The following is a 23,352-nucleotide window of genomic DNA, read 5'->3' on the forward strand; positions in this document are numbered from 1 at the left end:
CCCCCCCCTCCCGCGTCTCGCCCCTCCCCTCTCCTCGACCCTCCCTTCCTCGTCTCGCTCTCCCTCTTCTTCCTCTCCCCTCCCCCTAGGCCACGCCCCCCGCCGCCCCGCCCTCCGCCCCCCAGCCCCGCTGGGAGTGTCCGGGGGCCGCGCCCAGCTGGGTCGGGACGCGCGCCCTGAGCTGCCCGCGCTCCGCAGGGACTCGGGCCGGGATCCTCGGGAGGCTGCAGCGGCCGGGGCCGGGAGCGGGCCATGATGGGCCGGCGGCGCGCCTTCGCCGTGGACGGCCGGGGTGAGTCGTCCACCCCCAGGCTGACCGGGCCCCCCCGCCCCGGAGCCGCCTCCCGCCCCCAAGCCGGGCAGCCTCTCTCAGCTCCTCGCCCAGCCCCGCGCACCCGGCGGGCGGCGCCCGCCCCGCTGCGCCTCCCTCACCGCCTCCCTCTGGAGAGGCGGTCATCAGGGGACGCCGTGCAGGCTGGAGCCCCTCTGGACTCAGGCGTTAAACCAGCCACCGCCTCCGCCCCACTTCCTCCGGCTTCGCTTCCCTCACCTTCCCGCTCCGTCTGAGGATGTGGGAATCCGCCCGCGCCCCAGCCCCCTCCGTGGCTGCGGACCCCTCTCCCACCCAGTGACCTCCTGGCCCACTTCCTTGCCCAGAGGGGCCTGGGTTGGCATCCGGCTCCCGCGTGCCCCGCAGGTCGTCCCCGCTCCCCCCGGCCTGTTTCCTGTACCGTTCACTCCGCCAGTACGCCTCGTCGCGAGAGGGCCTGGCGGAGGTGACAGTGAGGGGGTGCTAATGCTGTCCCTTCGTCCCTTTCTTTCACTTTAGTTCTTTAATTTTAAACTTCTCATAAAATCTTCACTATTCCTAACTTACAACAGAAACCCAAATCGGTTAGAGCGGTGATTTTTATCACTCTCCCCGTGAGCTGCAGGAGAGACTTCACCTGGCATCCTGATGCCGCAGGGGCCCCCAGAGAGCAGACTGGATCCCAGGCTTTCCTCTCTGTACCCTCTCCCCTCTCCCTGAAGCTGGACACAGTCCTACTCCCGCTTGGGGAGCAGCGGAAGAGCCTGTGGCTCCCCACTTCTGACTTGGGAGATGGTGGGCTGATCCTAGGTGGGAAGCGCAGGCGCAGGCCATCTAAGGGATGGATGGATGTGGCCTACCAGGGCTTTGCCTACCACAGAGCTCAGAGCACGGGTTCCCTGTCGCTAACAACTGTTGTGAAGGGAATCCCATCCACACATCTCCCAAATAGCTGGGGCCATATCCAGGCGGCCCGTGGCTGTCCAGTGACCACCCTTCCTCACTGGTTCAGGACACTCCTCCCTGGGGCAGTGCTGCCAGCCATCAGGAATGCTGGGGGTGTTGGGGGTGGCCTGCCCAGCCTGACACTGACTCTCCATGCAGATGGGACTGGCGAGGGCCTGGCACGGGGCTGCATAGTGCCTGGAGTCACCAGCACCTACAGACGGATCCCGGACGCTGCCCACGGGTGCTCATCCTGGGAGAGAGGTGACAAGCTCAGAGGTGTCAACAGGGAGGCGCTGTTTCTCAAACTGGCTTCCCGGGACTCAGGAGTGGAGATGGCAGTTGGGGACAGCCCCCTGGCTGCCTTACCAGGCCTTTCTCAGGACTCCCTGGACGTTGAATCCTCAGGGAGTCCCGAGCCCCCAACCCATGTAGACCAGCCCCTGGCCAGCCAGAAGCTGGGGCAAGTGCTGGAGCGTTCCCACCGGCTCCCAACAGCTCCCGCTAGCTTGTCAGGACAACACCGCTGCCTGCGGCCGCCCATCAAGTGCGAGCGTGAAGTGCCGCTTTTTGGAGCAGGGGAACCGGAGTCCATGGAGGCAGACACAGACCTAGAGGCAGGCCTGGAGGAAGAGGCGGTGAGTGCCCACTCTCAGGCTGGGTTTAAGAGCGGGATGGACAGCCTAGCTCCTCTGGTTCTCCCTGGAGCTCTCTCCGGGTGCGGCACTCCCTGCCCCTAATTGCTGGGTTGTGTCCTAGATTCTTGCTGCACCCCACTTCCATTTGTGCGTGGCCACCTCCACAGAGGAGCTGGGCAGCTACAGGCCCTGCCTGGCACCATGCCCCGCTGGGCAGTGGGGAAGCTGGCTGCGTGTGTTCCTCCTCGGGGTCCACTCCGCTCCTATCTGCTGGCTGAGCCCAGCCTGGCTGCTTGGGGTAGGGAAGGAGCCTGATTGAAATCTCCCCTATCTCACAATGTCCCGCAGGTGGGGGGCCTGGGGCCTGGAGCCTGGGCCTGCCTCCCTGGGCAGGGTCTTCGCTATCTGGAACACCTGTGCCTAGTGCTGGAGCAGATGGCAAGGCTCCAGCAGCTCTACCTGCAGCTGCGGATCCAGAGGCCCCCAGGGGTGAGTGAGATTCGAGTGGGGGTAGTCGGGCCAGCGAGTTGGGGAGGGAGAGGACAGATGGGACCCCGGGAACTGTGGCTGCCCTCAGAACAGCCTCACCCCTCTAACCAGGCCCTGATCACCTGTCTTTCCTGTGCACAGGATCCCGGTGAGGAGGAGTCAGCCCGAGTCCCTTTACCGTCCCCCTTACACACCCCAGGTAATGGGGGGCAGCGGCCATGGGAGCTGCTAAGCCAGACAGAGCAGACAGGTGAGGGGCCATCGTGTCGCCCTTTGTCCTGCATGCCTGGGGTCCCACCAGCAGGTCCTCTGAGCCGAAGCTTGATGGGGTGTCTTCTGGCCCTGGCCAACCTGATTCTTTTTCTGAAGGGGCAAAGGCTGCTTCACCTCCAAAGGTGGAGGTGCCCAGCGCCAACCCTCCCAGGCTGCCAGAAACCCCAGTGGAGCCAGCGTACCACTTGCCATCCTCCCAGGGACACAAGGTAGGGGACGGGTGTGTGTGGGGCAGGTGGTGGGCTGGAGTGGGGGGAGGGGAGGTGGGGATGCATGGGCATTCTGGGGGCCAGCAACTCTGGGAAAATGACAGGATTGATTCTGTTTGGAGCAGGCGACTCATCCTGGCTGTGGTGACAGCTGTCTCTGGGAGCTTGGTTGGGGGTCTGAGTGTGGGGAGGGCTCTTGGTGACCCCTCCTCCTCTGCTCAGCGGGATTTCTCCCACTGGGACAAGGTCAAGGTCCTGCTCAACCGGATCTGCCGGAGAAGCCACCACCACCCTGAGCCCCCTGCCCCTCCTGATGGCTCTGACCCCAGGTGAGCCCTGTGCCCAGCCCAGGTTAGGGCACGGAGAGGAGACTGATGAGCCAGGATGCAGAGATTGTCATGCCAGTTGTCAGTATTGTCCCCGCGAAACTTGAGAGGCAGTCTGGGAGGGGCTGCTAGAAGAAACAGTAGTTAAAACACCCTATTTGCAGATAAGGAGGCTGGGTTCTGGGTGCAGTTGGGGGTAGTTGCTTTTCCAAAGCCACACGTCAGCGACAGCCAGGACCAGAATGTGGGAAATCTGCCTACCCCAGCTCAGCAACCCCTCACCTTCAGTGCTGACATTTAGGCCACCTCCCAGGTTTGTGGGGAGAGCAAGGTGGAGCACAAAGGATTTCACAGTGGGTGAAGGCCATCATGCCTCGAGGCTTGTACCGAATAGTTCTCCAGGGGTAAGAAGTACCAAGTCATTTAACAGCCCCAGGTCACACCCCCACCCTGCTACCTGCCAGTAGATGAATCATGTTCTCTCAACTCTAGGACCATTGTTAGTTTTATTTTCTCTTCCTAGCCTAATGTCTTCTTTTTATTCCACAGGATCGAGTCCAGGGACCTCCCTGAAAGGCCTCAGTGCCGCCCCCACCGGAAAACCTTTATGCCGTCATTAGTGGTTAAGAAACAACGAGCACAAAACCTTTCTGTAGGCTGAGACCTCTCGGTGCACCTGGTGACCCTGGGTGGAGGGGACTTGCTGTGAAGTCTTCCTCGCCCTTTGCCCTGTTGCTGCTTCTCCACATTGCCAGGAAAAGCTGCTGATGCCTGCCCTCCTCTCTTGAGTGGAGGGTGAATCTTTCTCCTCTAAGCAGTCTGGTCAGGAGCCCTGGTTTCTTGAGAGGCCCCCAAGATGCGGCAGCTCCAGGGCTGTTCCTCCTCACCAGAAATCCCTGGGCTTCCACAATGTGAACTCACTCATTATCAGGTGTCCATGGAGTGTTTTTGACACGGTGACCTGTCTGGGCCCAGCATGTTGCAGATGTGTATTTATGCACAATGGTATGCATATCTCTGTGTGACTGTCAGTGTTGCAAGCTGGCTGGATCCAACCATCTCTTCTGAAATAATGCATCCAAAGGGTTGATATTCTGGGGGAGGTCACTGCAGAAGGATGGAACTGACCTTTATTCCCCAGTGGGCAGTTACTGAGCTTTCTGCCTCAGAGCCGTGCTGGCAGCCCTGGGACAGAGAACGGTGTGGCTTTGACTGCCTCTGCATGGAGTCTTGCCCCAGACTCCTGAAGACTGCACCAGAAATGAGGAAGATCAGGGACAGCCTGGGAACAGAAGAATAACTTTCAAAGCCAGTGCTCAGCTTCTCTCCCCCGTGCTAACGTTTACAGGCCCTAACTCAAACCAGATGCCTGTACTAGTTTTTAGACCCTAAATCAACCTTTCTGAGCCACAGTTTCCAGCTGGGAATAATGATGCCTGCCCTACCTACCTCACAGACTTGTTATGAGGATAAAGTGAGATTAAACTGCCTCAAAGTGCTTTGTAAACGTTAAGTGAATAGGAATGGGGAAAGTAAGGCTGGAGGGATAAGGGGGGCATGGGATTGCTAATGGGGACTAAAATGGCCGATCTCTGGCAAGATTTTGAGCAGGCCACTTCATTGAGGCCTCTTAGATTTCATATTTGAGAATTAGGGCACTGATTCCTGACTGGCTATAGGCATGGGGGTCACTGGCTTGAGTCAGACACAGGAATGTCTCTTAGAAATGGCCACTGATAGGCATCCTCCTCCTCCAGTCAGGAGGGGCTGGTTTCCTCATCTGCTGCAGTCTCGACTGCCAGAGGGAGGCGGGCGTGGTAAGCAGTCGGGGGTTCCTTGTGTTTGGGGTAGTCCGGCTCCCGCTGCCTTTGATTCCGGAACCAATGATCCGAAGCCTTCTTTTCTGATGGGATTCTTTAGCGAGGACACTATCGAGGCGCGACTTCCTGACGCGCATCCGATCCGGGAAGGCGCACTTCCGCTCCCCAGTTGCCGCGGGATGGCAGGCCGGCGTGGGGGAAGGGAGAGATCGGCGGAGACGAGGGAGGGACCATATCCGGGAGAGTGGCAGCTTCCGACCAGTGGTCGCGCTTCCGGAGAGGCGCTTCCGGTGGCGGCGGCAGCAGCGGCTGTGGTGGTTCCGGGTGTCTTTGTCCCCCCGGTGTCGCTGCCCTGGCCCGCAGGTGGGTTAGGGGGTCCCTCGCCGCCCCTCTGCCCCTTCGCCCCTCCGTCCCTCCGCTGACCGAGGGACTGCGAGGGCCGGGCGGCGAAGATGCGTGGGGCGCGGAAGGGGCCGAGCCCCTCTTTGGACTGCAAGTCCCGTCTCCCTGGCAACGGCCTCGGCCTTGGGGGCGGGCGGGAGGAGGAGAAACCGCGCGCCTCAGTCCTCCCTCGGTGGCCTCGCCGCGGCCCTGCCGGGAGACCTGGCGCTGGCGGCTGCTGAGGCCGGAGCGGAGGGCCCGGGAGCGTGGGAGCAGGAGGGTGGCGCGCAGCCGGTTTCGCGTTCGGTCGGCCAGGGAGCTGCCTTCCTACCAGCCGGTCGAGGAAACAACGGGTCGGGCTTCCGGGGAGAGGGCTCACACCATCTCCTCGCCGGCACCGGTCTCCTCCATTTTTCCGGGCCCTGCGTGGAGGGTTTTGGCGGATGTTTTTGAATGAAGGAATGTCATCGGGGCTCTCTCCAGCCCCTCACCCCGCCAACTACTCTGGGGGTGGCGTGGCATAGTGAGAGGAGCGCTAAGTTGTTGGGTGGCCTGGGTGTGAGTACCAGTTTTGTCACTACCTGATTATGTGGCTCCGGGCAAGTCTCTTGATTCTCTCTGAGCACCAGTTTCCTTGTCTGTAAAACAGCATGACAATATGACCCACCACTAGGTTATTGTGAGGGCAAACTGAAACAATGTAATTTATTGTTCCATTTCTTACTTCTCTATATTCTCTCCATCCATTGCCTTCATTCATTCTCATTACCCACCTCCCTGTTTTCATTAATATCCTTACTTAAGATTCTCCACTTTTCCGGGTATAGATGGAAATTTCCCGTGTGAGCTGTTAACTTCTTTCTTTTTGGATTGAAGGCTTTTCCCCACGACTCTGAAAGAGGACAGCGTTCCCAATGTCCCAGTTTAAGCGCCAGCGGATCAACCCACTTCCAGGGGGACGCAACTTCTCAGGTGATCACTTTTTTCCCTACCTGGCCTCATCCTGGGAAGTATGTGCTGTGGAGTTAGTTTGGGGTTTCCCTGGTGGAGAGCAATTTGCTGCTGATGTTCCTCTGGAAAACAGGAGATTCCCACCGTGGTTGCCAGTGAAGCCCTGTGGAGGAACTGGCTGGAGCTGTAGCCTTTGGATTTACCACATCCTTTGGTTGACTCTAGTCAGTCAGTGCTTAAGGTGGTAGGGGTGGTTCCTGTAGATTGCTTCTCTTTCCCCATAGGCACAGCTTCAACATCTCTTCTGGGCCCTCCTCCTGGTTTGCTCACTCCTCCTGTGGCCACAGAACTGTCCCAGAATGCCAGGCACCTTCAGGTAGGTTGGGCATCCCTTGTAGTTTCTGCCCTTGGGACTGGATGCACGGAGGCCTGGTGCTCTTCATCTCTTACATAATAGTGTTTATCATTTCTGACCCCTCTCCTGGTAGTAGGCTAATACGGAGTTTCCCAGATAGCCTTCAGACTGGGGCATCTTCATTTCTCGCTCCAGGGAAATCTTTAGCATACATCTTGGAATTAATGAACTGGAAGTCCTAGAAGAAGGTTGTGGGTCAAGAACCAGCTCAAACATGCCCCGACCCTTAATGATGGAGTATGCCCCACCACACACCTGTACTTCACTCTGTGTGAACTCTTGATGCAGTACGCTGAGCAGGGGTGTGGGTCGAGATGAGACTTTCATGGCAGAGTGTGATTTTGTCCAGCTTCCTCTCTTTTATTTTTCAACTACTCCCTTTTCTTACAGGGTGGGGAGAAACAGCGGGTCTTCACTGGTATTGTTACCAGCTTGCATGACTACTTTGGGGTTGTGGATGAAGAGGTCTTTTTTCAGCTAAGGTAGGCTTGAGGTTGGTCCCCTACTGGAAATGCTTATTGGATTCAGTTCTGTCACCGTGCTGGTATTGCCCACCCCCCTCCCCAAAGCCATTGCTTTGCTGTTTTTGCGCAAGGTGTGGGAAATCTTGATGGGAAAGGCCTCATGGGGCAGTCAGGGTGGCTTGGCCAGGGTCCCTCTCCTAACGGGGCCTCCTGGCTTGTGTGCTGGCAGTGTGGTGAAGGGCCGGCTGCCCCAGCTGGGTGAGAAGGTGCTGGTGAAGGCTGCATACAACCCAGGCCAGGCAGTGCCCTGGAATGCTGTCAAGGTGCAAACGCTCTCCAACCAGGTATTCATCTCTCCTTAGCATGTGCATTGGAAAGGGGAGGGATGGAAGCCCCTGTGCCCTGACAGCTGGGCAAAACCCTGACTTTTCTCAGGGGGGTGGGACTGCATCTTTCCAAGGTAGTGAGTGCCTCAACCATGGGGTCCCCTGAATTTCCTGGCTCCTGTTCTGCAGCCCCTACTGAAGTCCCCAGCACCTCCCCTTCTGCATGTAGCAGCCCTGGGCCAGAAGCAAGGGATCCTGGGAGCTCAGCCTCAGTTGATCTTCCAGCCTCACCGGATTCCCCCACTCTTTCCTCAGAAGCGTGAGTACGAGTGGCACTTTGTTGAGTGTGGCTTTATGGGGTAGTCTGGATCAGTGGACTTTCAGGTTGTTGCTGAAAGTCCATTAGCGTAGAGGTGGGTACTTCTGTGTACTGGAAGAAAGGTGGGTGATTTGGATAGGTGTTTAGGAATTTTTTTTTTTTTTTGATGGAGTCTCGCTCTGTTGCCCAGGCTGGAGTGCAATGACCCGATCTTGGCTCGTTGCAACCTCCACCTCCTGGGTTCAAGCCATTCTCCTGCCTCAGCCTCCTGAGTAGCTGGGACTACAGACATTCACCACCTCGCCTGGCTAATTTTTTGTATTTCTAGTAGAGACGGGGTTTCACCGTGTTTGCCAGGCTAGTCTTGAACTCCTGACTTCAAGTGATCCATCCGTATTATCCCCCCAAAGTGCTGGGATTACAGATGTGAGCTACTGCGCCCAGCTGGTTTTTAAGGGTTTTTGAGTCACCAGTCATTTCCTTTCTGCAGCTCTGAGTCTCTTCCAGACATCCCACACACTTCACCTGAGCCACCTGAACAGATTTCCTGCCCGGGGCCCTCATGGACGGTTGGATCAGGGCCGAAGGTAAGAGGATGATGTTCCTTTTTTGGCCACTTGTTGACACTAACATTCTCTTTATTTTATTATTATTATTTTGTTGTGTTGGCCAGGAAGTGAAGCCAGGTCTACTGCTTGGAAGGTGGCTATGCTTACCACTGACATTCTCTGCCTGCAGCTAGATCCTAGTCCCTTTTCTCTGAAGTATGTGGACACACTGAAATGTATATAAAAATATTGGAATTTTATACAGTGGTTTAGCAAGTAGGGAGTTGATACAGTTCATCTTTGAAAATGTCATGTTGAGATATTTCTTAAATACTCTTTTGTTTCTAGTCCCTAAGTTGAGATGACAGGAATGGAAACTCAATAGTAACATGTCAAAAGTAACACTGCAGTATCTCTTTTAGTTGTTTAAAACGTTCCTTTATAGACACTATTCTCATAAGTATGCTGTTAGAAGGTGTATATTGCACTCTGCCTTGGACATGCAGGTAGCTTTCTCAGCCATGTGTGGAGCAAGCATGGCTGATTTGGGCCTTTAGGGTATCCTGGTGATCCTGTCTCATCTGTAGCATTGGGGACCACCAGGAGCATGCTGTCCTGTCCTCTCTCCAGTTCACGTGTTCCTTCCTCAGTCTCACTCTCCCTGAGTGTTTTGCTTGTACCTTTAAAAGTTAAGCTCTAGCCTGATTTAAGACTTGTTCTAGTTCTGTCTTCATTTTAAATTTGTCATAGTGGAGAATTTTAGTATATGCAAGGTAAACAGAAAGGTATGAGGAACCTTATACCCATTACCTAGCTGCTTCAAGTATCAGCTACCATTCTTTTTCATCTCTACCTCCATCTACTCACTGCTCCTACTTGATTTTGTTAAGGTAAAAAAATTTAAGGTGGAACTTACGTAGATTGAAATGCACAAATCTTGACAATTTTGACAAATGGGAAATCTCATGTAACCCTTAACCCTATTTTTTTTTTTTTTTTTTGAGACAAGGTCTTGCTCTGTCACGCAGAGTGGAGTGTGGTGGCGTGATCATGGCTCATTGCAGCCTTGATCTCTCTGGCACAAGCCATCTTCCTGCCTCGGCCTCTGGAGTAGCTGGGACTGCAGGTGTGCACCACCATGCTTGACTAATTTTTTAAAACGTTTTTTGTAAGGCTGGGTGCAGTGGCTCATGCCTATAGATCCCAGTGCTTTGGGAACCTATCTCTACAAAAAAGAAGTAAATATTTATTTATTTTTGTGGGGGGCAGAGAAAGGGTTTTGCCATGTTGCCCAGGCTGGTTTCGAACTCCTGGGCTCAAGTGATCCTCCCACCTCAGCCTCCCAAAGCGCTGGGATTACAGGTGTGGGAATTCACCATTGTGAATTCTAACTAGGGGGAAGCTTTGGGATTGTTTGCCATGGGGTTTCCACTACTTGAAACCCTGTGTCCTATTCTCCATTGTAGACACCATATTCATAAGTATATAAGTATATCCAGTGGCTGGTATATGTTTTGCATTTACCCACTTCTCTTGTCGTGTGCATCTTCCTGGTCCTCAGTTTCCAAGGATCTTCTACCTCTCACATTGTGTGAGTTTATTAAAGGCTTCATTACAAAATCACAGCAGGTGCCTTCTGAGACAGCGTAGCCTGGGTGAAGCTCTGTGACTGCTGTGGACTTTCTGCTTTAGGGTTAATTTCAGGCTTTCTCTAGTCAGTTGCATTTGATTGTCCTGGATGTGCTGAGACCCATGCAAGGTCTGTTGTATTACTTTGGCCATTAGCTTCAGTATCACAGCTTCTACAGAAAGGATGTACAGGTTGAGCATCCTAAATCCTAAAACCCAAAATACTCTCAAATCCAGAACTTTTGAGTGCTGACATGGTGCTCAAAGGAAATGTTTATTAAGCATTTCAGATTTGGAGTTTTGGATTTGGGATGCTCAGCCAGTAGGTATAATGCAAATACTGCAAAATCTAAAAAACATTCCAAACCCAGGACGCTTCTGGTCCTAAGCATTTCAGGTAAGGGATACTCAACCTATACCACCATTGGGAAGGAAATATGATATTAACATCGGTCAGTAGAGAGAATGTGCAGAGTGGGGCCAAGGGTGGTACAAAGTAGGTCATTCTGGGGCAGTAACTTTTATTTATTTAGTTTTGCAACTTTTATGAAGGACTCAACCACATTAATGTTTTGCATGAAAGCCAAGCTTTATTTTGAATTCCTGGCTTTGGGATGCAGAGAACAATGTCTTTATTGAGCAGCTACTACTGAGCTGCGGTTTTTAGACAGGTGTACCTGGGTGGGCTCTGCTGCTGTGGTTCCTGAGAGGTCAGCCCCTGGTGCTGCCTTATGACCTCCTGACAGTGTACAGGAAGGGGAGGAAAGTGGCCACACAGTGTACACCGTTGAGTGGATCATAACAGTTTAGCTAGAGGCCAATGGCATTACTGTGAGCTGGAAGGTTGTCACAGCGGCTTTGGCATGGGTCTTCTGTTAGACACACGGGCTACTGACATCCCATCGGGGCTTGAGAATAAGGCCACTTTAGGATGCAGATGCTCACGCACATGGAAGTGACCCAGGCCAACAGAAAAGAACAGGCCTCATGATAAATCTGTTCAGCTTAGTCACTGGGGTGTGATGAATAGGGAAATGACCCAGGCAGGTCTAAAAGGCAGAACAGAAATCTTCCGGTAAATACAATCAACTCAGTTACCGAGGCACAGATAAATGACAGTTGATTTTATTTCTCTCATGTGACATGGGGGCTTTTCCCCTTATCAGTCTGGTACTTTATAATGAATGGTCTAAAGGTTTTTTCTTCTCAATTATTTTTATTTATTGTACCCATATCTATTGTACTTACAATGTAGTTATAGTGTAATACTGTAGTGACTTATAAAAATGTGTAAAGCAGTACATGCTATTATATAAAATTAAAATAATAGAAATATGTAGGCCAGGTGCGGTGGCTCACAGCTGTAATCCTAGCACTTTGGGAGGCTGAGGCAGGCAGATCACTTGAGGTCAGGAGTTCAAAACCAGCCTGGCCAAGATAGTGAAACCCCATTTCTACTAAAAAAAAATTAGCCAGGCATGGTGGTGGGTACCTGTATTCCCAGCTACTCGGGAGGCTGAGGCAGGAGAATTGCTTGAACCCGGGAGGCGGAAGTTGTAGTGAGCTGACATCACGCCACTGCACTCCTGCCTGGGCAACGGAGCGAGACTGTCTCAAAAAAAAAAAAAAAGGAAAATCTCTTGCTACTCCTTTCTCCTGTGTTCTAGTTTAAATCTATACATGTGCATGCTTTTTGCAGTTTTAATCTTAGAGTTCAAATTATTTTTGTGTATTTATAAACAGTTTTCCATATTGCAGCATAATCCTGAGTGTTTTAATGGCTGCGTGATTGTTTTTATTTACTATAAAAATCTGGGTATTTGGTTTTTTACTCTGTTTATGCTGCTTCCTATTTTTTCACTATGTGTAGCCTTTCTTCTTCTTTTGAATTAACTTTCTTGGGACAAATTTTCAAGAGTGGAACTATTGGAGCAAATGGTTTGTTTTTATGACTTTAATGTGTATTATTAAGGATTTGTAGCTGTCACTCTTTTTTTTTTTTGGAGACAGAGTCTCGCTCTGTCGCCCAGGCTGGAGTGCAATGGCGTGATCTCGGCTCACTGCCACCTCCACCTCCCGGGTTCAAGTGATTCTCCTCTCTCAGCCTTCTGAGTAGCTAGGATTACAGACATGTGCAACCACACTTGGCTACTTTTTTGTATTTTTAGTAGAGACAGGGTTTCACCATGTTGGCCAGGCTGGTCTCGAACTCCTGACCTCAAGTGATCCGCCCACCTCGGCCTCCCTAAGTGTTGGGATTACAGGCACCTTGTAACTGTCTCTTCTAATAAATTTTATAGAACGCATAGCATGGATTCATATATGCGTCCCTTGTTTTTAAAAGAGAAATGAGTTTTTTTCTCATTTCAAAAAAACATGTTAACTATAATTTATGAAGTGCAGAAAAATGGAAAATTATTTGTAAGCTTACTGGAGGCTTCCACCATTAATATTTTATTTCCTTTCAGTCTTCTAAAGTTGTTTTTGCAGTAGCTCAGGCCTACTGTGTATACAATGTTGCAGAGTGTGCTCTTTGCTTAACAGGAATGTTTTTCTATGTTGTTAAAAGAGTGTAAATATCCATTTTAATATCTTTGTAACATTCTGTCATATGGCTGTTAGCATGGCTTATTTTTCCATGTATTGAATGTGAGGGATTGCGCTTGTTTCCAATTCTTTTGGTTCAGTGTGTATTGAATACATATAACAATGCGTTTTCTTACTGTTGGTGATGGGTCAACCTCTAGTGATGACTATGACTCCAAGAAACGCAAACAGCGGGCTGCTGGAGAGCCCTGGGGTGCTAAGAAGCCAAGGCATGACCTGCCTCCTTACCGGGTCCACCTCACTCCCTACACTGTGGACAGGTGAGTGGCGAGGCTGAGGTGGGCTGAGACTTGCTGCTGGTAATAGTTTCTCATGTAAATAAGATGGGGTCTATGCAAGTGCACATGTGTGTTCTCACAGCCTTTTCTTACAAAACAAAAAGCACATGGAAACCTGTTGTACATACTGTTTGGTGGTTTGCCTTTTCACTGAATGTACTTTAGATTTTATTTCATATGAACATTTATTAGATCCAGTTTTTTTTTTTTTTTGGCAACTACACAGTATTCATTGAATGGATGAACATGATTTATTTAACCAGTTCTCCATTAGCACTCTATCCTAAATTTTCTTGGAATGAACATCCTTCTACCTACACCTGTGTATTTGTTGAGATCAATTCCTAGAAATGGAGCAGCTGGCTCAAAGGCTTTGCTTTAAGCTTCCATATCTATTGCTAGTTCTCCCGAAGAGGCTGTGCCCATTCTGCTGCCACCAGTGGGGTACGGAATCCTTATTTCCCCATGCCTTTCCCAACACTGTTAGCTGACTTTTTCATCTTTGTCTAGTTGGTGACACATGATAATGTGATTTGCATTTCTTTAATTATAAGTGAGATTGAGCATATTTTCATGGGCTTTTAATTCTTATGTATTTCTCTTAAGAACCTATTGATGTCAATTTTCTGTTTTAGGCTTTTGAACTTTTTGTTACTGATTTGTAAGTTCTTTTACATTAAGGCAATGATCCGTTTCTTTGTCCTGTATTATAAGTGTTTTCTTTTTTCCCTTTCCTAGTTTGACTTTTGCCATCTAGAGGTTGTAAGTTAAGTGGTCAGATCTGATCTAGCTTCCTTGAGAGGTGCCTTACTTCAAAAGTTCTTTCTCAGACTAAAAAAAATTTGCCCATTTTTAAAACTCTTTGATGGTTTCATTTGTAATTTTTAGTGTTTGCTCAGTCTGGATTCCCTTGTTGTCTTCCTGTAGCCCCGTCTGTGACTTCCTAGAACTCCAGCGTCGTTACCGCAGCCTCCTGGTCCCCTCAGATTTTCTGTCCGTGCATCTGAGTTGGCTGTCAGCCTTCCCTCTGAGCCAACCCTTTTCCCTCCATCACCCGAGCCGGATCCAGGTCTCTTCTGAAAAGGAGGCAGCTCCAGATGCTGGTGCTGAGCCCATCCCTGCAGACAGTGACCCCGCTTATAGTTCCAAGGTAAGCTGACAGGTGTCTGTCACTTAACCTGATTTCTGGAGGCTGAAGGCAGCTCTGAGTGTCTCGTCCTGCACAGGTACTACTGCTCTCTTCCCCCGGGTTGGAGGAATTGTATCGTTGTTGCATGCTCTTTGTGGATGACATGGCTGAGCCAAGGGAGACGCCAGAGCATCCTCTGAAGCAGATTAAGGTAAGAGCTGGAGGGCAGGAGGAGATGCATTCACTGGTAATGTCCAGAACCTGTCATGTTTCGAGTGCTCGGCTCCTGTTCCTGAATGCACAGAAACGAGGCATCTCAGAGCCGAATGCCCCTCATTTTACCCAGGAGGAAGGTACAGCTCAGAGCTGTTCTGACTAGTCAGAGAGAGCTAGGTGGCTGGCTCATGTTAGCAGATAGAGACCTCACTGTGTGATGGACTTCCCCACTTCCTGCTCCCTTCATCCTGATGTGCGGCAGCCTTGCCCTGCAGTGGGAGACCCAGGTAACAGAGTTTTTTGTTTCGTATCCCTGATGTCTTTTTGCAGTTTTTGCTGGGCAGAAAAGAAGAAGAGGCAGTGCTGGTTGGGGGTGAATGGTCTCCTTCCCTGGATGGCCTCGACCCCCAGGCTGACCCACAGGTGCTGGTGCGCACCGCCATCCGCTGTGCGCAGGCCCAGACCGGCATTGACTTGAGTGGCTGCACCAAGTGGTGAGTGGGCTTCCTGAGCCTCGGCTGTACCAACCCAGCAGGTTGGGGAGGTTTTGTTGGGGAGGCCCAGTCCCTGCCCCTTTCTGCTGGTTAGCTCTCTTCTGCCCCCTAGTCCCGCTCCTGCCCCCTCTGCTGCCTCAGGCTAGGGTGGGGTGTATGCCAAAAGCCGGCTGAGCCCCAGGCTGCACTTGAGACTCCCTCGAGTTGTCCTCACACCTTGTAGGGTGCTTGTATGGTTGCGGCCTCCCCATGACCATTTCTTGAGGACTTGGTCTGTAGCTTTGCTGTTGTGTTTTCAAAGCTTGGCTTGCAGTATGTGCTTATTGAGTGCTGACTGGAAACTGAAGCCCTTGCCTGTGAATGTGGTGTCTGCGTGGAGTGGTCAGTAACGAAGTTAGTACTTCCTTTTGCTATGTGCAGGTGGCGCTTTGCCGAGTTTCAGTACCTGCAGCCGGGACCCCCCCGGCGGCTCCAGACAGTGGTGGTGTACCTGCCGGACGTCTGGACCATCATGCCTACTTTGGAGGAGTGGGAGGCCCTGTGCCAGCAGAAAGCTGCAGAGGCAGCTCCTTCGACCCAGGAGGTACCAGGGGTAAGGCTGTGCCTTAGCCAGCAGCGGGAGATATAGGTGGCCTGATCCTGGGACCCAGAGGGTCTCATCTTGGCTATTGTCACAGGAAATGGAGCCTACTGAACAGGCACCGGACGCCTTGGAGCAAGCAGCAGACACTTCTAGACGGAACGCAGAAACTTCAGAGGCCAGCACACAGCAGGAAACGGACACTGATCTCCCAGAGGCCCCTCCACCCCCGCTAGAACCTGCTGTCATCGCACGCCCTGGCTGTGTGAACCTGTCCCTCCATGGGATTGTGGAGGATCGGAGGCCAAAAGAAAGGATCTCTTTTGAGGCAGGTGTCAGAGTCTTGGGGAGGCTATGGGCTGGGATCTGTGGGCCTTGAGCAGTCTTTCTTCCTGATGCTCATGGACCCTGCCACATCCCCGTCAGGTGATGGTGCTGGCTGAGCTGTTTCTGGAGATGCTCCAGAGGGATTTTGGCTATAGGGTTTATAAGATGCTGCTGAGCCTTCCTGAAAAGGTCGTGTCCCCACCTGAACCTGAGAAGGAGGAGGCGGCCAAGGAGGAAGCCACCAAGGAGGAAGAAGCCATCAAAGAGGAGGTGGTCAAGGAGCCCAAGGATGAGGCACAGAATGAGGGCCCGGCTGCCGAGTCAGAGCCCCCACTGGTGAGTACCCTGCCACCTCAGGCTGTCGTAGTGCTTACCGTGACCACGCATCTTCACCCTGGGCTCTGAGTGCTTCCTGCGCCCTAGCTCATTCCCCACTCCCTTGCTCAGCACGCACTGAGGCCACACAGCTAGTAAGTGGCACACCTAGTGGAAGGGAAGGTGGCGCAGAGGAGTGCAGGGAGCATGACTGAGGAGCCTGACAGCATAGAAACCCCAGTCACTGAGAATGCTTAGCAGAGTGGGGTGCTTTGATGGTCTGATGGTTAACTAGAAAATATTGTAGGTGGGGTGTAATCCCAGCACTTTGGGAGGCCAAGGCGGGCAGATCACGAGGTCAGGAGTTTGAGACCAGCCTGGCCAATATGGTAAAACCCTGTCTCTACTAAAAATACAGAAATTAGCTGGGCGTGGTGGTGCATGTCTGTATTCTTAGCTACTCAGGAGGCTGAGGCAGGAGAATCCTTGAACCAAGGGAGGTGGAGGTTGCAGTGAGCCAAGGTCGTGCCACTGCACTCCGCCCTGGGTGAGAGAGCAAGACTCTCTTGGAAAAAAGTAAACAATAAAATTTGTAAACCTTTTCTAAAATACTAGTCTTTTTTTTTCTTTGAGATGGAGTCTTGCTCTGTCGCCCAGGCTGGAGTGCAGTGGCACAACCTCAGCTCACTGCAACCTCTGCCTCCCAGGTTCAAGCGGTTCTCCTGCCTCAGCCTCTCGAGTAGCTGAGATCATAGGCACCCACCACCATGCCTGGCTAAGTTTTGTACTTTTGTAGAGATGGGGTTTCACCATGTTGGCCTGGCTGGTCTTGAACTCCTGACCTCAGGAGTGCTGGGATTACAGGCGTGAGCCACCGTGCCCAGCTGTTTTTTGTTTAAATACTATCAAATAAATGTAATTTCTTCTGGGACTAAGATCAACTCCTGAGGAAAAAAGCCCAGGTGTCTGGTGATGCCCTGGCATACTCTGAGTTCCACTTAATGAAATTAAATACATGAAATGAGATGGTGTCTAGAGCCCTCCATACAGTGCCCGGGGCATACTTATTACTCAGGTGTCAGCCATGATTACTATTGGTAATTACGGTAACTGCCTTCCTTCTAATCACCTTCGTCTGCCTCCCTAGAAGGAGGATGGGCTTTTGCCCAAACCACCCTCCTCTGGGGGAGAGGAAGAAGAAAAACCCCGGGGCGAGGCTTCCGAGGACCTGTGTGAGATGGCCCTGGACCCAGAACTGTTGCTTCTGAGGGATGATGGAGAGGAGGAGTTTGGTATGTTGAGTGGTGAGAGGGGAGCTCGCAGGCTCGGGATGTGGCTTTCCACCTGTGGACAAGCTGGTTTTAATTTTTGGACTGTGGAGCTGGGTGGGCCCTGCTCTCCATTTATCTTGGGCTTTCTGTAGCAGGAGCAAAGCTGGAGGATTCGGAGGTCCGGTCCGTTGCCTCAAACCAGTCAGAGATGGAGTTCTCTTCACTTCAGGACATGGTGAGGCCTCTTCTCCACCTCTCTGGGCCTTAGTGGTGGTGAGGCTTGGCAAGGCCTTCGGCACACTCCTGGGAGAAGGATGCTTACCAGTGATTTCCTTTCTTGATGGACCCAACACACAGTGTGGTCCTTGGCTCATGGAAGGGCACGTTCATAGGCTCCAGGAGAACATTTCAGTGTCTGTCGGGGTGAATGGGAGAGAGGTATTTGATCCTCTCCTGAGAGAGGAGCACAGGAGCTTTTGTGAAAGTGCCCCAGAGAGGAAGGCTGGCTTGGGTGTGATGAACATCAGCCAGGCTGCTTGATGTTTTGTGTTTTAGAGACGGGGTCTCGCTATGTTGCCCAGGCTGGAGCACAGTGGTTGACAGGCATGAGCATAGTGCACTGCAGCTTCGAACTCCTGGGTTCAAGTGATTCTCCTGCCTTAGCCTCCCCAGTAGCAGAGACTTTAGGCATGCATTACTGCATGTGGCCTGAGCTGCATGTGGCCCGAGCCACTGGATTCTGAACAGGCTGAATCCTGGGCGATAGAGCCACTGAGGGAACTATTTGAAAATCCTGCTCATCTTTGTTTTCTTTGCAGCCCAAGGAGCTGGATCCCTCTGCTGTGCTCCCCTTGGACTGTCTGCTTGCTTTTGTGTTCTTTGATGCCAACTGGTGTGGCTACTTGCACCGGCGAGACTTGGAGAGGATCCTCCTTACCCTTGGGATCCGGCTCAGTGCAGAGCAGGTACCTTCTTTCTTCTGCCTCAGCACATGGGCACAGGCCTGCACTTGCTCCTGCTCCAGGTTCCTGCCCACAGCCAGGGTCGGGGACTGGGCCTTCTGGTCAGCAGGTGTCTGGGGGTATGTTTTCTGCAGGCCAAGCAGCTGGTCAGCAGGGTGGTGACCCAGAACATCTGCCAGTACCGGAGCCTTCAGTACAGCCGCCAGGAGGGCCTGGACGGTGGCCTTCCCGAGGAGGTGCTCTTTGGTATGTCCTGAGCCCTGCAGCCTTCCTGGGCACGGGTAGGGCAGGCTGCCCTCTCCGGAGACCCCATCCTGCAATCTTTTTCATGGTTCCCTCTAGGAAACCTGGACCTGCTGCCCCCTTCTGGGAAGAGCACGAAGCCAGGTGCCGCCCCTACGGAACACAAAGCCTTGGTGTCCCACAATGGCAGCCTGATCAACGTGGGGAGCCTGCTGCAGCGCGCGGAGCAGCAGGACAGTGGCCGGCTCTACCTAGAGAACAAGATCCACACACTGGAGTTGAAGCTGGGTGAGGGCCTGGGGCTGCATCCACCACGGGGGCACGTGCAGACCAGTAGGGAACCCGTTGCTTAGGCTCAGGCCCTGCCCTGTGCTCTGAGCCTTGATGGAGCAGTTGTCCCTCTGTTTCCTCCTCCACCTTGCAGAGGAGAGCCATAACCGTTTCTCAGCCACTGAAGTAACGAATAAGACGCTGGCGGCAGAGATGCAGGAGCTGCGAGCCCGGCTGGCGGAGGCTGAGGAGACCGCTCGGATGGCGGAGCGACAGAAGAGCCAGCTCCAGCGGCTGCTGCAGGAGCTCCGCAGGCGCCTGACCCCCCTGCAGCTGGAGATCCAGCGGGTGGTGGAAAAGGTAAGGTGGGGGTGGACCAGGAGGCAGCACAGCTCCTTTCCCTGAGCTCCAGAAACCCCTGGAAGGGTGCTTGCCCCTATGTCCGGAGTGACCAGAGGGCCAGCAGGCACCAGCTTCTTCCTTCCGTCGCTTGCCAGGCTGTGCGCCCCTGGTTGCAGGTTCTCTGGGAATTGAGCAGTCAGCAGCGTGCAGCGAGCGGGAGCTTCCCAGCAGGAGACAGTCCGCAGTCCTCAGATCGCCTTGCCAGGCCTGATTCTGGGTACATCTGTTTCAAACAGGCTGACAGCTGGGTGGAGAAAGAGGAGCCGGCACCTAGCAACTGACGGCCTCACACGGAACTGCCATCCTGTGAGGGCAGCGGTGGCGCTCGGCAAAGTTGGAGCCCTTGCGGTACCAGAAAGCAGCGGGAGCGAGACCTGGGAGCCAGGGCAGGGGTGGCTGACCCCATGCTCAGCCTCTAGGGGACGGCAGGCCATCAGGCTGGGGGCTGTGCTATGTGGGATGGATGTGTGAGGAACCCCGGTTCCAGTTAACAACTAAATACAACATCTTTTGCACCCCTAGAATGTCATATTGCCCTCGACCTTGGTATTTCTCCTGGGGCCCTTTTAGTCTTGTGCTGACTTTCTCCTGTCCTTTTCCAGTTTAGAATAAGACAGGGGAGAAAAAGGCTTTTCAAGTGTGTGACAAGGTCTGATGTCAGTGAACTGAACTGAAGAGACAGCCGTGGAGCCTGGCTGGGGCTAAGCAACCCCTCCTCCGGATGGCACAGGCTCTGCTAGGTTCCAGATGCAGGCTGCTGGGGGAAGGGTCTCCCTTGGCCATCACGGGAATGGAGTCCATGCTAGAAAGTGCTCAGTGTTGGGCTGGGTTTGCCAATAGAACACTGTGTTCAGTCACCCCAGATTTGCCAGAAGAAACCAGCACCTCTTTCCCGTGGCTCCTGTGTTCAGAATGTGGTATTGGCTCTGGCCCAGCCTTCTCCCCTGTTACCCATAATTCTTGCCTCTTTCCATAATCCGTGGTTTCAGTTTGACTTTGTATATAAAGTTGGGTTTTTTTTTTTTTTTTGGCTTGTTTTTTAAATAAACCAAAGTCAAAAACAAACCGAGCGTGTCCTCCACAGCTCTTCCTACTCCTCTCCTAGGCTTGCCTGCGTGCCCTTCCGCCCAGCATCTCTGCTGGACCACGGTGCAGTTCACTCCAAAAGGTGGGGCAGGGCCGGGGAGGCGCACACAGACCCCTGTGTGCTGGGCTGCCTGCTGGAGGGTGCTGCTGCTCAGCGGAGGGCAGCAGGCCCTGGAAGAGGAATTTCCCCTGCTCGCCCTAAGTTATAACAATACCATGTGGACATTTCATTGAAAACTTTACTTGAAAAAATAAAATTCCAAATACTCAGGTGAGACACAAACCCACTGTTTTTGCTTTGAGACATGCGAATTCTTGTGGGACATTCTGTGTGGTGGGACAGTTCCACTGACAGTTTGAGGTCCCGAGGTAACAGTTCTCAGTGACCTCAGGAACCCCAACGACTTGGGTCCCAAAGTCACGAGGGTAGCTTTTGTCTTGCTAGGAAGCTGGCTGAGGGCCTGCCAGGGTGGAGGAACAGCTCTCCTGGGCAGGGTTCAGGGCCTCTCCCAGAAAAAAAGAGGCTTTTAAGTGAAAAGGCAACGAGGGGCCAGAGGGCTCCCCAGGATGGGTCTTTTGGAGGTAGATTTGATGCCCACAATGCATGCAGGGCTAAGACCCCCAACTGAGCCGACAAAGCCCACGGCTTCAGAAGGGCTGCAGCTTGCTCAGGCCATGGGCCAGGATGCATGCTGGACGGTTCTCCAAATAAAAAAGCCCCAAGGGTTTGTCTACACTGCTTACCTGCTGGGGCTGTGAGTGGGGAGACGGCGGCCTGTCTAGGGATCCTGGTGCCAGGCTCAGGAAGAGTCATTCATTGCAAAGGGCCGGCAAGTGAACCAGGGCCACCTCTGTCCCCAGCCTGTGAGAGGAGCAGTTAGCCCTGAGAAGGGCAAGGACGAGCGAGGCTGACCGTGTCACAGGAGTCGTCCAAGAGTGACGGGGATTCAGTCATCGGCCACAATGGAGAGGGCCCGGAGCTCACTGAGTTTGGCCTCGTTCTCCTGCTCCCGCTGCTCATCGGAGTGGCCTGGCTGGTCAAGCTGCTGGGTCAGGTCTCCAAAGATCTTGTGCATTTCCGAGTAGTACACAACCTGGGGGAGGCGGTGGGTTGGCACATGCTGGCTCCAGAAAACCATGTGCTTCAGAGGGCGAGAGGCTCACACTCCTCTGCTACCCCCTGCCCTCACCCCTCTGGAGCTGTGTAGCAGTGTGCCTTTGGGAATGTGCAGGGCATGGAAAGGCTCTAGCTAAGACTGAACCAAAACGAGCCGGGGAGCAACAGGGCCTCAGTGGCTGCAGGTGGAGGTGCCCCTGCTTTGGGCGCCTGGTTTCCCCAGCAGCAGGTGCAGGAAGGCATGGGCCTCCTAGGGCAACTGTGGGATGTTGGGCATCATGACGAGTTTTACTTTTTGTAAGCTAGGGGAGAACCCACGGCTTTTGTCCATGGCAGAAAGAGGGTACGGGCCGGGCGCGGTGGCTCAAGCCTGTAATCCCAGCACTTTGGGAGGCCGAGATGGGCGGATCACGAGGTCAGGAGATCGAGACCATCCTGGCTGACACGGTGAAACCCCGTCTCTACTAAAAAATACAAAAAACTAGCCGGGCGAGGTGGCGGGCGCCTGTAGTCCCAGCTACTCGCGAGGCTGAGGCAGGAGAATGGCGTGAACTCGGGAGGCGGAGCTTGCAGTGAGCTGAGATCCGGCCACTGCACTCCAGCCTGGGCGGCAGAGCGAGACTCCGTCTCAAAAAAAAAAAAAAAAAAGAGGGTACAGTAGACTGGTGGCTCCCAAAGCCCTAAGCCAGCTTTAGAAGCACAGGCGAGAAAGGGGATGCCCGTCTAGCCTTCCATTCCCTCCCAACTTGCATCCCACCCTTGCTCATGGCCCAAGCTGTGTGGCCAAGGGGACAGCTCAGAGGCCAGGTTCACTGCCAGGGTCCCTCTAGGGAGGCACCAGAACCGGGGTGGGAAGGGATACAGGGATGAGGGTGGGGCAGGTGGAGGAATGGGGAGGCCTGTCAGTTCTCACAGATGGCTGAGGACCAGGGGCTTTTCCACAGACAACAGGGGCCACTTCTGCCTCAGTTTCTATCTCACGACCCAATGAACACATGCAGTTTCCTGAAAGCTTCCACGCTTTGCACTCTAGACACGAGGAGCAGCTCTAGACACTAAGGGGACCTTGTGGGAAATGCCAGGTGGGGCAGGGACCCACGGCTGACACTCCTGAGGCGAGATTTCTGCCGGCCGACGGGGAGCTAAAGTGAGCTGGTCTCAACACTGCTGTCACCTCTGGGCTGGGGGAGGGCTGCCCTACCCGCCCCTCCCTGCCTAAGCCACTGCGCACTGAGTCACCGGGGATGCTCACTTCTCCATGACTAATGGCAGCCAGGCGGGCGAGGAGGAGGCTGGGGCCCAGGAGGCAGTCAACAGCCCCCAGCAATGCTGCCTGGTTACAGGGCATCCCTGGCCTCCCATCTGCTCCAACCTGGGCATGCGAGAGCCTGGCACCCTGTGGCTTCCTCCTGTGAGCAACAGGAGGGAGGGTGTAGGGCAGCACCTAGGTGACAGTAAGGAAGGGGCAGGGCCAGGTCTCCCGTGAACCCAATGGGGCGGCTGAAGGGAGCCCTCGCTGCAGGAGCAAGTGTCGGGAGAAGTCCCCACCCCTCCTGCAGAAGGCTCTAGGTCTCATGCTGCCTACAGATGGCACAGGCCCAAGTACGTGAGTCACTGACAAGGCCCAGCCCTAGCATGAACCCTGCTCAGGCGTCCTGATTGGGGTGGGTGGCCACCCTGACTTCGGCCCGGCAGGGTGGGTGTGCGGGCCAGGGCTTCGTGGCTGTGACTGCGGGGCCGGTAGGGAACGGCCACTGGAGGGCGCCAAATGCCCACTCAGGTGGCGCAGTCTGCAGCTCAGGGACCTGGCGCAGATGGCCGCTAAGGGTGTTGGGGTACTGAGGCTGTCGCTGAGTACGAGCCATCAACAGGGTCCTGTGTGGAAGGGACCCGCTTCTGGCATGGGTGCCCACCCTTTTCTATTTTGCCAGTTGGGGGAACAATCCTTGCTAAAGGCTTGAAGATGGAGGAGGGTGAGGAGCGTGGGAGCCACAGGTGTTGCCACTCCGTGT

At 53.6% G+C, this 23,352-nt stretch overlaps 4 protein-coding genes across 16 annotated transcripts in view; 2 read left to right on the top strand and 2 right to left on the bottom strand.

Moving 5' to 3' along the window:
• Positions 1–138: 138 nt before the first annotated feature.
• On the top strand, positions 139–4,688 carry C8H8orf58 (chromosome 8 C8orf58 homolog). Of its 7 annotated transcripts, none has more exons than XM_025395338.1 (7): positions 139–292; positions 1,415–1,893; positions 2,242–2,382; positions 2,524–2,632; positions 2,752–2,864; positions 3,087–3,193; positions 3,740–4,688. In XM_025395338.1, the coding sequence occupies exons 1-7, from the start codon at positions 253–255 to the stop codon at positions 3,849–3,851; spliced, it is 1,101 nt and encodes a 366-aa protein (XP_025251123.1). In that variant the 5' UTR covers positions 139–252; the 3' UTR covers positions 3,852–4,688. The 7 variants fall into 7 exon arrangements, with proteins under 7 accessions (XP_025251123.1, XP_025251124.1, XP_025251125.1 ...); XM_025395339.1 differs by having other exon boundaries at positions 3,111–3,193; XM_025395340.1 differs by lacking the exon at positions 3,087–3,193.
• Positions 3,682–6,151, bottom strand: LOC112630132 (collagen alpha-1(VII) chain-like). Its single transcript, XM_025394314.1, has 2 exons — positions 6,142–6,151; positions 3,682–5,877 (listed from the first exon to the last, which is right to left on the bottom strand). The coding sequence occupies exons 1-2, from the start codon at positions 6,149–6,151 to the stop codon at positions 4,967–4,969; spliced, it is 921 nt and encodes a 306-aa protein (XP_025250099.1). The 3' UTR covers positions 3,682–4,966.
• Positions 5,068–20,202, top strand: CCAR2 (cell cycle and apoptosis regulator 2). Of its 4 annotated transcripts, none has more exons than XM_025395326.1 (21): positions 5,068–5,949; positions 6,268–6,363; positions 6,627–6,718; positions 7,148–7,239; positions 7,451–7,565; positions 7,737–7,866; positions 8,357–8,453; positions 12,791–12,910; positions 13,856–14,078; positions 14,155–14,268; positions 14,604–14,767; positions 15,188–15,359; positions 15,445–15,675; positions 15,774–16,010; positions 17,137–17,281; positions 17,413–17,495; positions 18,079–18,225; positions 18,357–18,468; positions 18,565–18,753; positions 18,890–19,095; positions 19,374–20,202. In XM_025395326.1, exons 2-21 carry the CDS (start codon positions 6,306–6,308, stop codon positions 19,416–19,418), a joined length of 2,772 nt encoding a protein of 923 aa, XP_025251111.1. In that variant the 5' UTR covers positions 5,068–5,949; positions 6,268–6,305; the 3' UTR covers positions 19,419–20,202. The 4 variants fall into 4 exon arrangements, with proteins under 4 accessions (XP_025251111.1, XP_025251114.1, XP_025251110.1 ...); XM_025395329.1 differs by having other exon boundaries at positions 17,416–17,495; XM_025395325.1 differs by having other exon boundaries at positions 5,163–5,373.
• A 240-nt stretch (positions 20,203–20,442) lies between these two features.
• Positions 20,443–23,352, bottom strand: part of BIN3 (bridging integrator 3) — a 49,312-nt gene continuing 46,402 nt past the window's right edge. For 2 of the 4 annotated variants that reach the window (XM_025395343.1, XM_025395342.1), the window contains one exon: positions 20,443–21,317. In XM_025395343.1, the coding sequence (XP_025251128.1) occupies positions 21,171–21,317 (147 nt within the window). In that variant the 3' untranslated portion in view covers positions 20,443–21,170. Of the gene's footprint in view, positions 21,318–22,592; positions 22,750–23,352 lie in introns of all 4 variants that reach the window. The other 2 variants (XR_003120934.1, XM_025395341.1) reach the window with 2 other exon arrangements.

Source organism: Theropithecus gelada, chromosome 8 (assembly GCF_003255815.1).
Source record: "Theropithecus gelada isolate Dixy chromosome 8, Tgel_1.0, whole genome shotgun sequence".
Taxonomy (NCBI): domain Eukaryota; kingdom Metazoa; phylum Chordata; class Mammalia; order Primates; family Cercopithecidae; genus Theropithecus; species Theropithecus gelada.